General features: G+C 41.7%; 3 protein-coding genes across 4 annotated transcripts in view; 1 reads left to right on the top strand and 2 right to left on the bottom strand.

Moving 5' to 3' along the window:
• The window catches only part of LOC120499781 (cathepsin E-like), a 19,715-nt gene extending 18,305 nt beyond the window's left edge, over positions 1-1,410 (bottom strand). Inside the window, exon 1 of the mRNA XM_039703877.1 lies at positions 1,274-1,410. The gene's annotated coding sequence lies outside the window, so the exon portion shown is untranslated. The remainder of the gene's footprint in view (positions 1-1,273) is intronic.
• Positions 157-6,823, top strand: LRRC10 (leucine rich repeat containing 10). Of its 2 annotated transcripts, XR_005626965.1 has the most exons (2): positions 157-2,256; positions 6,141-6,823. XR_005626965.1 is itself a non-coding variant. In XM_039703878.1 (1 exon), the coding sequence occupies exon 1, from the start codon at positions 644-646 to the stop codon at positions 1,478-1,480; it is 837 nt and encodes a 278-aa protein (XP_039559812.1). In that variant the 5' UTR covers positions 157-643; the 3' UTR covers positions 1,481-3,732. The 2 variants fall into 2 exon arrangements, 1 of the variants encoding a protein (XP_039559812.1); XM_039703878.1 differs by lacking the exon at positions 6,141-6,823 and having other exon boundaries at positions 157-3,732.
• CCT2 (chaperonin containing TCP1 subunit 2) lies at positions 3,960-14,554 on the bottom strand. Its single transcript, XM_039703869.1, has 16 exons — positions 14,487-14,554; positions 13,669-13,743; positions 13,141-13,206; positions 12,931-13,042; positions 11,932-12,008; positions 11,113-11,225; positions 10,379-10,581; positions 10,084-10,184; positions 9,876-10,003; positions 9,355-9,458; positions 7,708-7,827; positions 7,023-7,151; positions 6,834-6,937; positions 5,753-5,852; positions 4,911-5,052; positions 3,960-4,279 (listed from the first exon to the last, which is right to left on the bottom strand). Exons 3-16 carry the CDS (start codon positions 13,141-13,143, stop codon positions 4,249-4,251), a joined length of 1,467 nt encoding a protein of 488 aa, XP_039559803.1. The 5' UTR covers positions 13,144-13,206; positions 13,669-13,743; positions 14,487-14,554; the 3' UTR covers positions 3,960-4,248.

The raw sequence follows: 14,554 nt of genomic DNA, 5'->3' as shown, positions 1-14,554 counted from the left end.
CAAGTATTTGTGTTAAAGCTTTAAGATAAGTACTGGGTGGCAAGTTACACTCTGAAATCCAAGTATTTGGCACCTTTCAAAATACATCCCTGAAAGTGTCACTCATTTTGAAAGTCAGTCAAGTCTTGACAGGTATTTTAAACAACAATTTGATTATATCCGACATTTCTGCTGGAAGTTTCATGAAAGTTAAACATCTGAGCTTAAAACTTTGGTCTGCTGTGGTGTTTACTTTCCCAAGCCGATCCTTGCTGCCTGCATTAGCTACACAGACAGCACAGCTGCAGCAAGTGAGGGGCTGAGGCATTGGCATGACCCTAATTTTGTATGGGGCAAAATCAGAGAACATTTACAGTGTGCAAGAGGAGGAAAGAAGGAATGTTTTCAGGGGGAGGGCGAGCAAGTAGGAGTGTGGGTGAGAGAGGGAGACCTGGGCCCTGAGTCGTCCTGTCCATAATCCCCGTCACCAAACACTCATTCAGTTATCAGAAGCATTTCAGAGCCCTTGAGATTAATGGCTGGTGCCATGTAAACAGAGCCTTATATTGGGAAGAACAAGTTACCAACAGGCCAGTGTGCAGCAGGAGACCAAGGCAGCCTCCTGTCCCTCGCAGTCCCAGCCATCCTAAAACAAAATTCTGAGATGGGCAACAGCCTGAAAGCCATACTTGCTTTTGTGCCCTCTAACAAGTGCCAGAAGTACCTCCTAGAAGATCTAGAAGAGATGCCAGTGGATAAAATGGTCGATCTGAGTGGCAGGCAGATGAGGCGGCTGCCTGTGCACATTTGCTCTTTCCGGGAACTGGTAAAGCTGTACCTGAGTGACAACAACCTGAACCATCTGCCCCCCGAGCTGGAGCAGCTGCAAAACCTGCAGATCTTGGCACTGGACTTCAACAACTTCAAAGCACTGCCCCTAGTTGTGTGCACGCTGAAGCAGCTGTGCATCCTCTACCTGGGCAACAACAAGCTCTGCAGCCTGCCCCTCGAGCTCCGGCTCCTGCAGAACCTCAAGACGCTCTGGATCGAGTCCAACTGCCTGCAGTACCTGCCTGAGGTGGTGTGCGAGCTCAGCCTGCTCAAGACGCTGCACGCCGGCTCCAACGCCCTGCGCAGCCTCCCTCCCCAGCTGCAGTGCCTGCAGGAGCTGCGCACCATCTGGCTGTCAGGAAACCTGCTGTCCGAGTTCCCTCCCGTGCTCCTGGACATGCCCTTCCTGGAGGTGATCGACGTGGATCGCAACTCCATCCGCTTCTTCCCCAGCCTTGCTCACCTTCCCGGCCTGAAGCTGGTGATCTACGACCACAACCCCTGCAGGAATGCACCCAAGGTGGCCAAAGGGGTGCGCAGGGTGGGCAGGTGGTCAGAGGAGAGCCCCGAGCCCCGCAAGCGATCCGGGGCAGTGATAGAAATCACGCTCGACGAGAAACCATTGCTACCTCCTGCCGCCAAGACCGAGCCAGAAGCCGAGCCCTGCTGACACTCAGCTGCCCCTTTTGGCCAAGGTGGCAGCGCACTCCCACCGCTGCCCAACCTCTACCTCTCCCTTGCTTGCTGGTGTCCAGGGAGCACCACTGCCTGACAATCATTAGGAGTACGTGCACCAGCTTGGAGACAACGCGACAGCAAAACTCCTGTACAGACACCTGTCTGTCTTTGTGCAGCACCCAGCACTCTCCCTAGAACAGACTTCCCTCTCCTGCTCCTGCCATGCTGGGACTATGCACAGTTCTCAATAGAGATAAGACTTAATTTAGATGTTCGCCATGTGTGGATTGCATGGAGCACATAAGGACTAGCTGCTCCTCACCTGTAGGCTCACTCTTCTCCCTTCCACCTTGCTGAGGTGTCCCAGCTCAGCTGGAAGCCACTGTTCAAGGTGATCACTGCTGAGCCACAGCTCTAAAGCAACCCACAGCACTGGTCTCAAATTGCTTTATCTGAAATACAGCAATACCTTGAAGGTTTCCCTGTCTGCTGAGTGGGAAGTGGTAGCAGAGTCCCAGCTGCACTATCAAGGAAACAGCACATATGTACAGGGGGCTTTCCTCTTTCTTCCAGCAAAATTTGTGACAACTGTTTTGTCACTGCTGAGCAGCATCCAGATGTTGGTGAGGAAAGCTGTAGGCTTTGCTGCTGTGTTTTGTTACTGACAACACTGCCTCTGAGGGCAGCTGTACAGGACAAGTTTTCATATAGAAGCAAAGAAGAAAATCAAAGCCTGACTAAAAAGGAAAAGCCACAAGAGCTGCAGAGGTAAACTTGCATGAAAAAAATCCAGGGCTGGGAGCTGTCACGATAAACTTGCACATAACCTGATGAGGCAAACTTTTCTCAGATGATTTCCGCTGGGTATTTCTCAAGCTTGCAACTTGGACCAATTCAGATCCCCTTAAAAATGCACTTTCTTCCTAAGCTTTGCTTTAATTGAGTAACAGAAATCTGGCTCAAAGTGACATTTTAGACACCATAGCATGGTTGAATTAGGTGACAGGTTGTTTAACAAGGGTGGAAAGCCCTTGGTGGCACACTCTTCAAGTAGAACTGTCTCACCAGCACAGCCTGCAGAAGCAGCAGTTGACTTCACAGAAAAGGTTTGATTCCATGCCAGTTTGTGACTGGCATCAGTTTAATGTCATCTACATGCTTGAAAAATTATCTGGAAATATATAGACTCTGCTAGCACTTGTCTTGTAAAATGAAGTCCAAATTTGCATCTGGCTGGCACTCATGTAGTGTGCTCCTAGTGAAATTAAATAAAAGTATACTAGCATGTTGCCAAGTTAAAAAATGCTTCTTTGGAATTAACAGCAAATTCTTTATCTAGTCTTGTTCCAACAATTTCTTCCTACAAAAATGAAAGCAGGATGTGAGTTAGGGGTGCTATTTTAATCTCCAAGGTCAATATTTTATATCCAACAGAACTAAGCTGGTACTGTATTTATCTAAGGGGATAGAGAAGAGCATGCTTTCACTGGCTTGTCAATGGTCTGTGTTTCACTCAGCCCTCTCCATACAGCACTGTCACTTCTGGAGAGCTGAAGAGTCTCTGTTAAGAGTTAAGGGGAGGAATCTGTAAGCAGATTCCCTTCCTTTTAAGAAATCTAAGGGAGAAAAACCTTTGCACACATACTTGCTTACTTCAACTTAATCATTCTGCTTTGGCAGACTTGCCCTGGTGTTTGTACACTTGCAAGGGCAAAAAAAGGTCACAAGGCCTGGCACCATTCTGGGCTCCCACACAGACAGGGCCCCTGCTTGTCTGTGCTTAGTCCTCACAGATCTGCATGCAGACCGCTGCAGGCATCACAGGCTTCCTTCCAACCTAGGCACAAAGATACCCATCCAGTCAAGAAACATGCTGCCTCTGCAGCAACTAATAGAATAGGAAAGTGAATATAAAGACAGGATTTAACAGATGTGAAAGGGGTGGGGCAGAGAGGGCAGGAAATGAATGTTATGGAGCCTGGCATATTTTCTGCTAAGTGTCCACAATTATAAGTGTTTGTAAAGTCAGCCCAATACTTTACAGATCAACACTCAGACTGTTTGGTCCAGAATGTTGTTCTCTCTCCCTACCTGCACGTTCCTCTCAACTCCCCTGAGCAAAATGTTAAATTTGTGGTGTGAAAAGGCTGTAAGATCATTTGGTTGTAGTTCTGGGCACTGACTGAGGTTCCTTGCCCACTCTCTCTCTTCCATCATCAAAACAAAACAACAACAACAACAAAATAGTAATATACCACCTAACTTCAGAGCCTGTTTCCAGCACCCAAACTCAAAACCCATGTAGCCAGGACTGGAATACACCTCTCATACTAACACAGCAGGTCCACATGAACCAGCAAGCCACAAGGGCTTAGTCACCCCCAAAGTGAGGATGAGCCTGAGGATGTGCACCACAGCTGTCCTCGTGGATCTGCCCTTCCTGGTTCTACAGAAAGAAATACAACTTTGGGGAAATTGAGTTATTTATTTTTATTTTTTTTATTTCTGTGTACTTTATGTGGAACCTGGAAGGAACAGAATGAATAGAGTTGTATAAAACCCCTGGTTTATACACCCCTGAAAGTGAATTCTTCCACACAACACATAAAAGCTCCAGTAAGTAAAAACCAACTGAAGACAGTGCCATTGATGGAGATCTGTTTGTCTCAAGCTTCTCTTCCATAACCTCACAAAAACTAGACCATTAAAAAAATTACTAGGTGAGATCTGGTCCACACATCCTCAGGTACTGAAGAAAATTTAACAGGGGCGATGGTCTGGCACACGTTTTCTGGGGAGAAAAAGAAAAATCAGAAAATTCCCACCATGCTGATGTCCACCAGCCCCTCCTCACCCACCCTTATTTTTAATCTTTAGTTAGTATTTTGCGTTCAGTGACAGCTTTATCTCACAGCACAAAAAACAGTACCACCTCAAAGCTAACACACCACCCATGACCACGCTAAAAAAAAAATCTTTTGATTCAAAAAGCAGTAAAAACTACCTGGTAGCAGGCCCACAGGCCTGCCTATGAGTGGCAATTCTTCTCAAACCTTTTAAGAAACATGTTTCTGTTTTAGCTGCAGATTCTCTCAGAAGCAGCTGGACATTTCACTATAATTCTTGCCAAAAGAAAAAGCATGATCCCATACATTTTGGTCAGCCACTTGTGCAAATGTTTAGTGACCTAGGATTAACTAGGCATTACTCAGGCACAGTAATTTAAGTTTGCTGATGGCTCTAAAGGTCTGATGACACTGCTAATGCAGTAAGATTATCTAATATAACATCGGCATGTCACATGTCAGGTTCCCCTTCAAGTAAAGAATTTGTAGGCCAAGACTTTTCTGCACCTAATTCTTCCACAGAAGGAGGTTTACTGTACACCACTGTGAATGACCATGCAGATACTCTGATCATACCTTGGGGCTGCTTTAATGATGTCATCTACACGAAGAATCATTTCTGCTGCTTCAGCTGCACTCAGCAAAACTTGTCTCTTGACCTGGAAACTTTCTGTTACTCCCAAAAGTGACATGTCCCCAATGACACCCTCTTTCATATCTGGAAGAAGAAATACATCAAGAGGTAGTTTTTTGGTTTTGTTTTTTTTAACTCAGCAGTTTTTTAAGGAAATCACAAGAAGCTGAGAGCATAGCAACTCACCTGCTCAAATGAACTATACTGACAGTTAGGATAATAAATAAAGTCTTCTACCTCAAGACTGCTGATTTAAGCCTAATGTTGCAATTACATAGAAACAGTTGATGATAAAAACTTTATACACTGTGATGAGGAGACAAGATCCCAAAAGGACTCTTTGCACTATGTCCTTAGGTACATTAACTTCAGGGTTCTTCTCCACAACTCTGTGGTTGTTGCTCGGTTGGGTTTTTTTGTGGGGGTGGGGAGAAAGGGGCAAAGGGAAGGATGTTTAGTTCTTCTGGGTTTTTAGCTGGTTGCTGGTTTTAAAACAATGTTTTTCTTTTTAAGCTTTCTATAACTAGACTCAGTGTAAGGGAAGTGGTTTTTAGGTGAAAATCATCCATTTAAGAAACAAAGATTTTCACTCTATTTTCAAAAGCTTGGTAGAACAGAAAAGGAATGTAGTGCTGTACACCAAGTTCTATGCAAAACAAACAAATCAACATACTCAGTTCTCCCTGCTGAATATATGTGACAGACATACATGAGCAACCTTAATGAGCCTAGAGGACCTGGCCAAACAGCAATTCAAACACAGAAGTAAAACTGGTCCCCTTACCCAGTCCATAAGTAGTCTTCCCTTCACTATGAGCAGCTCTGAGCTGAGCAACCAAATCAGCACTGTCATAGCCAGCATTATCAGCTATTATTGTTGGGATCTAAGGGGATAAAAACAGGTTGTTTTTAATTAACATAGCGACTGATCGTTAGCCAGCATGAAACACACTTTGATGTTATTAGTTTACAACTAAATTTAAATAAGATGCTTCAGAAACATGCCAGATGATCTTTTTCTGTAAGAAGTAAAAAACCCAAACTACCTTTCTAAGAATTTCAAGACTCTACTGTAAGAAAGTACCTAAGAGCACAGAAGCATGTTAGCAGATTTGTACACTCATTTTACATGGAGAGAAGTAAAAAAGAATCTTGTAACTTTATCATTTCAGACTACAACTGGAGAAATGTTTTCATTTAAAAGCACAAGTCTGCTGGTAAGCATTAACTACCTGACCATTCTGTTCACTGTTTCCGTGACAGCAGTGCAAACCTGCATGTGCTGACTGAAGAGGTAATGCCAAGTATTACCATGCTCTTGAATTTAACTTTCTTGGGAGAAAAGCTGTCCCTAATTCAATTTTTCTGTCAAACTGACAGCCTGTTATCACAATTCTATTAATGTTTCTTGCAACACTCGCATTTCCTACTAAGATGCAATCTCCAATGCAAGACCAGAAACTTGTAGCTAGTACTAGAGTATGAATACACCCAAAGAGCACTAGAGCATCAATGGAACAGAAGGGTTGCTCTTTTCTAAATCAGCTGTCAACTATATAAGATGAGATTTTTCTGTACTATTTCTGCAGCATGTTTAACTAGCAGGTAAGGTGAGCAAGAAACAATTAGAGGAGAGTCAGCATACAAACATTTACAATTCTGCAACATGCAGAATTATTGAAATACCAGTACTTTTTTCCTAAGACAAAAAAACAATTTCCCCCTTTGTTTATCCAAGCTGTGTTGCTAAACTTTACTTTTTTAGTCTGGACAACCAAAATTTTTAAAGTGAAGCAAATATCTGATGTCACAAGTTAGTAAACTCCATGGAACTTTGTCTCAGCAATATGATTATATAAACCTACCATTCGTAAAGCCTTAGCAAAGGACTCCATTGCAACAGACTCTTTGCCAGGTGTTCTGACAGCAAGTTCTGCAACAGCATTAGCCATCAGCATCTCTGAACAACCTATTCATTGAAGACACACAGATGTTACACAGCTAACCTTCAGTAATAGGAAATGTGTGACATGTACAAAGAATCTGATATTCACCTCCACCATACACAGTTCTTGTGTCCTTCACAGTCTGGGCCAGGACACACAGAGCATCATGCAGAGACCTTTCTGCTTCATCTAGAATCTGCTGTGTGGCTCCACGCAAAACTATGGTGCAAGCTTCACCTAGAAAGCACAAATGTAAAATGATTAAAAGGAGAAACCAGGACAGAAAAATGGGCTATCACAACAATTTACAATGGTTTTGCTATTGCTGCAGTCAAGTTCTGTATTAATTTTGGGAGCAAAAGGAAGCATGATGACATTTCAAAGACAGAATGAAATTATGTGCACAGTGCTACTGCTTTGGTTCCACAACACCTTATTTAACTTAACAGAAAATGAGTATCACTTCAGAACTCCTTGAAAAATTAGAGCATTGGCATTTACTAGAACAAGCTCTTTAAGTATGACATATTGGTACTTTTCTTGTCAACTGCCATCTCTCAAAGCAGACACCTTGGTTCCTATCCTTAAAAATTATTATATATTTATTTACATAACATGAAACATCCACAGTTTCAACCCTGAAATTGAACAGGACTTTTACTGAAAAGCAAGGCCTTTATAGAAACAGTTATATAAATCATTACAGAATTCCTACGCCTCACTGGAAACTGAACAGCATTAGCAGAGGGTTAACACAAATGTCACAATACATTGCTAGTGATAAAACACTTACCCATTGCTACTCCAGAGAAATGAATGAGTTTATCTTCTCCAATCATGACTTCTTCAATAAGCTTGCAGCTTCCTAGTTTTACTAGCTCAGGATGATCAAAGGTTGAAGCAATTTCACCACCTACAAGTGTAAGATCATAAAGAAATCAGAGCTTACAATGAAAACATCCTTTCAAGCAAGGTCTAACCAAGGGCAGCGGGGGGTGGGTGTGAAAAAAATGGTCTTCATAATTGCCCCAAAATAAATTTAAATTAACAATACTGATAAGCCAAGACTTTCTCATGTCAGCATGTGGTACAGAAACCTTTAACCAATGCTGAGAAATCCTTACAACACCAATGTTTTGTTTCACATCACAAGGACTAAAATGCTTGTGAGTTGTGTCTGATAACAGAATAAACATCTTTGCTAGTATTAAAATGTCAGTATGTTTCAAGTTTTCACAGTGTTTACTGATTAAGTATTTGTAAAATACTAAATGAAGTCTCTTATGCTTTAAAACTTGAGCTTGTGACAGCATTCATTTTTCCTGCCTGATGATGGCTGAGAACCAGTGGCCACCATTCTCCTGCGCCCCAACTCTCATTCCATGCTGTTGCAGCAATACTGTGCACAATCTGTAAACTGCCATATCATAAACAAAGCAAGCATCACAAAGACCAAAATGTCTTTGAATATGACATTGTTCTAGTTCTTGTTCCAGTTCTTTCCTCTTCCTATTAGAAAACTCCTTACATGTAAGCATTCCCCATGTGTGCCCAATTATCCCACAGTAGCTTGCAGCACTGTGTAGTTGCAGCACCACAAGAAAACCAAGACTCGTAGCAGAGAGTTTGTGTATATTAAAAACTTGTCCATTTTTCAGCTATACTATTCAAGCCAGTGTGGTCTGATAAGGGCCATCTGCTCTGCATAGAAAGTCTGCTTTCAATTTGTTTCAGATGTAAGCCATGTTCCTCTCAATCACGTACTTGCCTGTGTCAATGTGCCTACTGACAGCTACACACAATTGCTACATCAGTTTTGCTAAGATAAGCAAGTCAGTGTCTTTTTCTTTCGCCTGCAAAGCAAATTCATCCTCCTGATCACTTTCAAAATCAACTCTGATGTCCCAGTTACCTATCTATGACTTCAGCAAAGAGAATTATCTGTAGCATTCCAGAGGTTTCATTTTCATTAGTTACTAGAATCACATTTATGCTGACCACTACTTAAAATATCCAGGTTGTTCAGGTTATTTGAGATCCACCTCAAGTCAACAACTCAGGCCCACATTTTTAACAAAGGGTGACTCTTTAGTCTTCTCTATCATTACAGTCAAACAACAGCCATTTAAACAATTGTTATCACAGAATCAAGAACTGTTAGTATTAACTTGTAAGAGTTTTTCTTTCTGTGGCTAAGTTTCATCTTTTCCTTAGAAAACAAATGTATCAAAATCTTACCAAGCAAGAACTTACCTGAAAATATTTTTAAAATATGAAAGAAAATTACTAACTGGCAATAAATTGCTACATTATATCCCATGTTTTGCATTACAATCCTTTATTCACAGATGCTGAAGCAGTACGTTTAAGTAAGTTTCATGTTTACCAATGATGAAACAAATAATGTGCCCCTCCAAGTTTCATACAACAAAATGCACACCTGTGACAAGAGCCAGACGTTCGACACCAGCAAAGTCTGCATGTTCAATAGCCATGACACCAGCAGCTCCAAAGAGATGTTCAGGGTAGTTGTAGATCAGCTGTCTAAAATTAAAACACATCTCACCATCACATACAGAACAAACCTTTAAAAATAACACAGTAACAAAAGACACCAGATTCTCAGTAGCACGGACACAGGACAGATTTCTGAAAGCTACTAAAGGAGTCAATGGATGAGGCATCTGCCACACATGGAATGTTACACAACACAGAAGAAAACACAGTGGCAAGTAAACATGCAAAGCTAAGGAAAAAAAATCAAACTATAATGTTTTTTGAAATATCCTTTCTCTGAAGAAACACTGTCACAATTAGCACAGGCAGCCTGTGTTTATGCTTTAAGGTCTAAGTCCTTTGATCCTCAGTGCCTGCTGGACACTGAACTGCCTGTTCTAGCAGAGTGAACTAGAACAACATGGAAAGTAACCTAACTCTCCCTTTTTCCCAAGAAATACGTACCTGTTAATAAAGCAATTTATCCCATGTTTAAGAATACGATCCACTTTCTCCTTCATTTTTTCTTTTTCTGCCTGTTCTATTTCTGCCACTTTTGCTGTGGAGTCCACTCTAACACGAGAGCCAAAAATCTAAATCAAAGAGAAAAAAGCTCAGTCTCAAAATTCCATTTACAAAAACACAGTTTCTCAACAGCAGTTCTGTCACATACCTTAATCTTGTCTGTATCCATACCAGTATTTGCAATAAGAATCTTTGCATTTTCAATTCTTTTTGGCTGATTTACACCAATCTTCTTGTCAAGCAAAAAGCCTGTAGTAACAGAAAGGTCTTGTAAAACTTTGAATTAAAAGCAAAGCAATTACTAGTTATTACAAAATCCCCCATCTTTAGTATTCAATTTAGTAATAATGTAACAGTGTTTCCTATAACAAATTTACATAGATGTGTAACCTTTAGCAGCTTTATTTCTCACGTGCATAGACAGCCAACACTCAAAGACTTACCTTCATCTAAGTAGGAATCAGCCAAACTTCCACCAAGTTTCTTAATAACATGGATAGCCTCCAAATTACCAGAACCTTTCAACCTAAGAACAGCTTCCACAGCCAGCTTGACAAAGTGATCCTTATGGTGAGTAAGCAATTTTGATGAAAGAGTTGTTCCCGCAATGTTCATCAAGTCTTCACGGAACTTCACTTCATCATTACTAAAATAAAGACAGTTCAGTTCAAGTGGAAAGTCTGAAAGCCTTAACCACCACTAGCTATCACCATGAATCTTTGCCCACTTCTTCTAGCCTGAATCTACATGTGCCATCTTTTCTTCTGAGGAATGCTGCACAGAATCCCTCCTCTGTCCCAGAACACAACCTTCTATTTGAAATACAAGTTTTGTTAGGAGAATTTTTGCATTCAGCTTTAGAAAGTTTGTACTCTCAAAGTGCTGTGCATGGGAAATAGTTATATTTAAAATGTGAGTACAAAATCTGAAATAACAGCTCAGATCTGTGTGCCATGGAGCAAATTACAGCTTGTATTTCGTTTCTGCACATAACTAATTTTGAAGCTTCTTTAACTCGTTTGAAAAAATGCACAGTATTAAATACACAGTTAAAATTCAGGAACTCAGGCTTCATACTGCTTTAATAACAGTGAAGAATTTACCAATGGACTGCAATTTGGTGTTTTGATCTTGAGTAGTTTTTTACCAAGAGTTACAGCAAATGGACACTACTAACCCATGATCCACAGCTGCTTTCAGAAGTGCCTCTCTTGAAGCCTTTGTGGCTGCCCTCCAGCCTGCAATGATGGTCTGAGGATGAATCTTCCTCGCAATCAGTAATTCTGCCTCCTATTTTAATGAAATCAATAATTATTTCCCTCAAAAAAGTATAGTTACACTAACTAGAAAATACATGTTCATTTATGGATGCAACTTAAAGTGTAGTTGAAAAAAGCTATCTTCATTTTTCTATGAAACTTGGCAAGCTGACATTCCTTAAGATGCTCTTGATTCCAGTTACTGGACCTGAGATGATCAGACTTTCTGACACAGCTCTGCAAGGAAGAATTACTCATTTCTCAAATCTCTTTCATAGAATTTCAGGTTTAGAGTATTGCAGTGTAAATTTTTCCATAAGCATAAAATCCATACAGAGTTGAAAGAAACAGTATGAATTCACATCTCGAGCAAAGAACAGAATTTAGCAGGAATTCTTTTTCTATGGAAACAGATTTCAGAGGACTGAGCCTCACAACTAAGCAGTGCTGCACACTGCTCAGTGCAATAGCCAGGAAGTGAGCTGTAAGAATTGACTTAAAATACCTGAGAGTTTATAAAAATAATGTAAGGACCAATAATGTAAAATAATATCCAAAAAATGATGATGCAATACCTAAGGGTTGGTTTTTTCCCCCCTACCAATTTCAACAGCAAGAGAGCAAGCTATTCCTTTCTATGCTTTGGGAGCCCTTTCACAAACTCGGGATAATACACCTCCTACTGGTGGCACTACAGAAGTGCCTTGACAAACATCTGAAAAAACAGAATGCATCACCCTCAGCAGTTCAGCTGCCAACACTGTGACAGATGTAGTTCCATCACCAACTTCATCATCTTGAACCTTTGACATATCTGAAGAAGGAAAACACAGCATCAATGCTATTTTTCTCATACATTAATTTCGACAACAAAAACAATCTTACTCTTTGTGTAAAGAGGGAACTCTAAAAAAAAACCAAAACAGGAAAACAGGAGATGCAAATTAAATTTGCCATCCCTCAAACTCATGCTCTTCACTCGCAACCTAGACACCAGTTTCAGCCTGGTGATGGTCAGGATCCTCCCCTCTGCTCCCCATCCTGATGATGGTTATCAAAAGAACAGCTGAATAGAAGCTCTAAGGCACAGATACAGGACCAGAGACTACAATAACCAGGACTGCTGCATGAACTGCTGATAAACTGGGACACAGCAAACACAAAATCTGTCAGGAAACCTGACACCCAACAGTTCAGGTAGTGGACCACTGGCACAGTAGAACAGTCACTCACATAACCAGGACTGCTGCATGAACTGCTGATAAACTGGGACACAGCAAACAAAATCGTTAGGAACCCTGACACCCAACAGTTCAGGGTAGAACAGTAGAACAGTCACTCAAAACAGTCAACTCTGTACAGAAGTACAGTGCTCACTGAGTGACAGAGATTTAAATCTGGGAGACAGAACAGACAGAACTTCTGCTGCTGCCCAGATTTCTGTTCTGAATCTTCCCACTGCAAAACGAGGAGTATACAGCTATCTTTTGTCCCTTCTGACTCCTGGGACAAAGCAGAGCTAAGAGAAAAGAAGATAAAAAAACACTTTTGAAGAGCAGCACACACCACAATTTTACTTTTGCAGAATGCCACAGTACCCTGCCCTTCTTACTTCAGGATTTCTGCTCCTCCTCCCTTCAATTTTTCACAGTATTTCAAGAGCACTTTTCTAAGAACAAATAAAAACACCACAATAGAGTTACAAATTAATAAATATCAAGCCTTAAAGAACTCACCAACCAAGACCTTGGCAGCTGGGTTGTCAACTCCAATAGCTTTCAGGATGGTTGCACCATCATTGGTAACTGTGACAGAGCTGTCTCTCCCGGTACTTAAAAGAATCTTGTCCTACAAGATGTGAGATTTAGTGTACTGCTTGAAAAGACACTGCGACTATTAAAGCCAAATTAATGGGCATGGCTCCTGAGAGCCTGCTGCTGTCTTACCATGCCTTTAGGCCCCAGGGTGCTCTTGACCAGGTCACCAATGGCAATGGCACCAACAAAGGATGACTGAAATGAAAATAAGCATACCTCAGGGAACAAGTTATTTCTACTCTAGTACAAGAATTATAGACTATCCCATAGCTTTCCACATTTTAACCAACCCTTCCACCTCTTTCAATGGTGGCTTAACTGAATTTAAGGTGAGTTTCCTAACTGCTAAATTTTGATAACCAGATCAAATATACGTAAATCTCCCAGAAACCATAAGTCTGTCTCGAAGCCAGAAGAAATGCCACCCAATAAACACCAATCTTCTGAGCTCCAGTAGAGGTACTTTGGTTTTGACAATGATGAGTTTCTCTAATTTTTAGTATAAACAAAACTCCCTTCTGTTCCCAGACAGGCAAGAAGAAAAGCCAGTTAGAGACGGAAGCTCCATATCGCAATATAGTGAAAGTATTTTAGTAGTAGAAAAGACAAAGTTTAATTACCTCAAGGAGTACCGGTTTCTTAGAAAATTAAACTTACCAACCGAGCTGTTTCTGCCTTCTCTTCATCTGCACCTGCCTTGAAAATGTTCACAGGAGCAAGGGAAATGGATGCCTAAAACACAGTTAATGTAAGAATATTGTTCTAGCTTCAATGAATGCATGTGTTTTAAAAGCAAATCTTTGACCCTAACAACTTAAACAATGTTTTTATTAACAGAACTATTCCATACCCCATGTTGCTGCGATAACAGGTATATTTAATAAGCAGCAGCCCGTGAGGGACGGCCAGCCGGAGCGCAGCCCGAGCAGCGCATCCCGCACGGCCGCGAGCGCCGCGCCCTGCCCAGCCCGGGCCTCCTACAGCCCGAGGGCACACACTCCAGCAGAACCAAGAGAAGGCTACCTTCATCTGCACCTGCCTTGAAAATGTTCACAGGAGCAAGGGAAATGGATGCCTAAAACACAGTTAATGTAAGAATATTGTTCTAGCTTCAATGAAAGCATGTGTTTTAAAAGCAAATCTTTGACCCTAACAACTTAAACAATGTTTTTATTAACAGAACTATTCCATACCCCATGTTGCTGTGATAACAGGTATATTTAATAAGCAGCAGCCCGTGAGGGACGGCCAGCCGGAGCGCAGCCCGAGCAGCGCATCCCGCACGGCTGCGAGCGCCGCGCCCTGCCCAGCCCGGGCCTCCTACAGCCCGAGGGCACACACTCCAGCAGAACCAAGAGAAGGCTGCTTACCGGCCACACCGAGCCTTTAGCGTTTTCATACCCGAGCCGAACTCGCCCCCTTTTTTTTTTTTTTTTTTCATATCAATGCAAATTAATCATAGCGGTAACCAATACCCGCTTTTAAGGACCAACATCTGCAGGGCACCCAAAGGCCTTAAATGACGAAGGATCAAACACCCGAG

This window comes from Passer montanus, unplaced genomic scaffold, assembly GCF_014805655.1.
Source record: "Passer montanus isolate IOZ18808 unplaced genomic scaffold, ASM1480565v1 scaffold17, whole genome shotgun sequence".
NCBI lineage: Eukaryota > Metazoa > Chordata > Aves > Passeriformes > Passeridae > Passer > Passer montanus.
The sequence above is the reverse complement of the archived record's forward strand: the minus strand, read 5'-3'. Positions and strand labels throughout refer to the sequence as shown.

What these genes read in the sequence shown, in the direction of transcription:
- LRRC10 (XM_039703878.1), top strand. Translation starts at nt 644, where the DNA reads ATGGGCAACAGCCTGAAAGCCATACTTGCTTTTGTGCCCTCTAACAAG.
- CCT2 (XM_039703869.1), bottom strand. An exon ending in TTTCTCTGGAGTAGCAATGG is followed by an intron (nt 7,152 to 7,707) that starts GTAAGTGTTTTA and finishes TGTGCTTTCTAG; the next exon opens with GTGAAGCTTGCACCATAGTT. An exon ending in ATCATTAAAGCAGCCCCAAG is followed by an intron (nt 4,280 to 4,910) that starts GTATGATCAGAG and finishes TTTTCTCCCCAG; the next exon opens with AAAACGTGTGCCAGACCATC.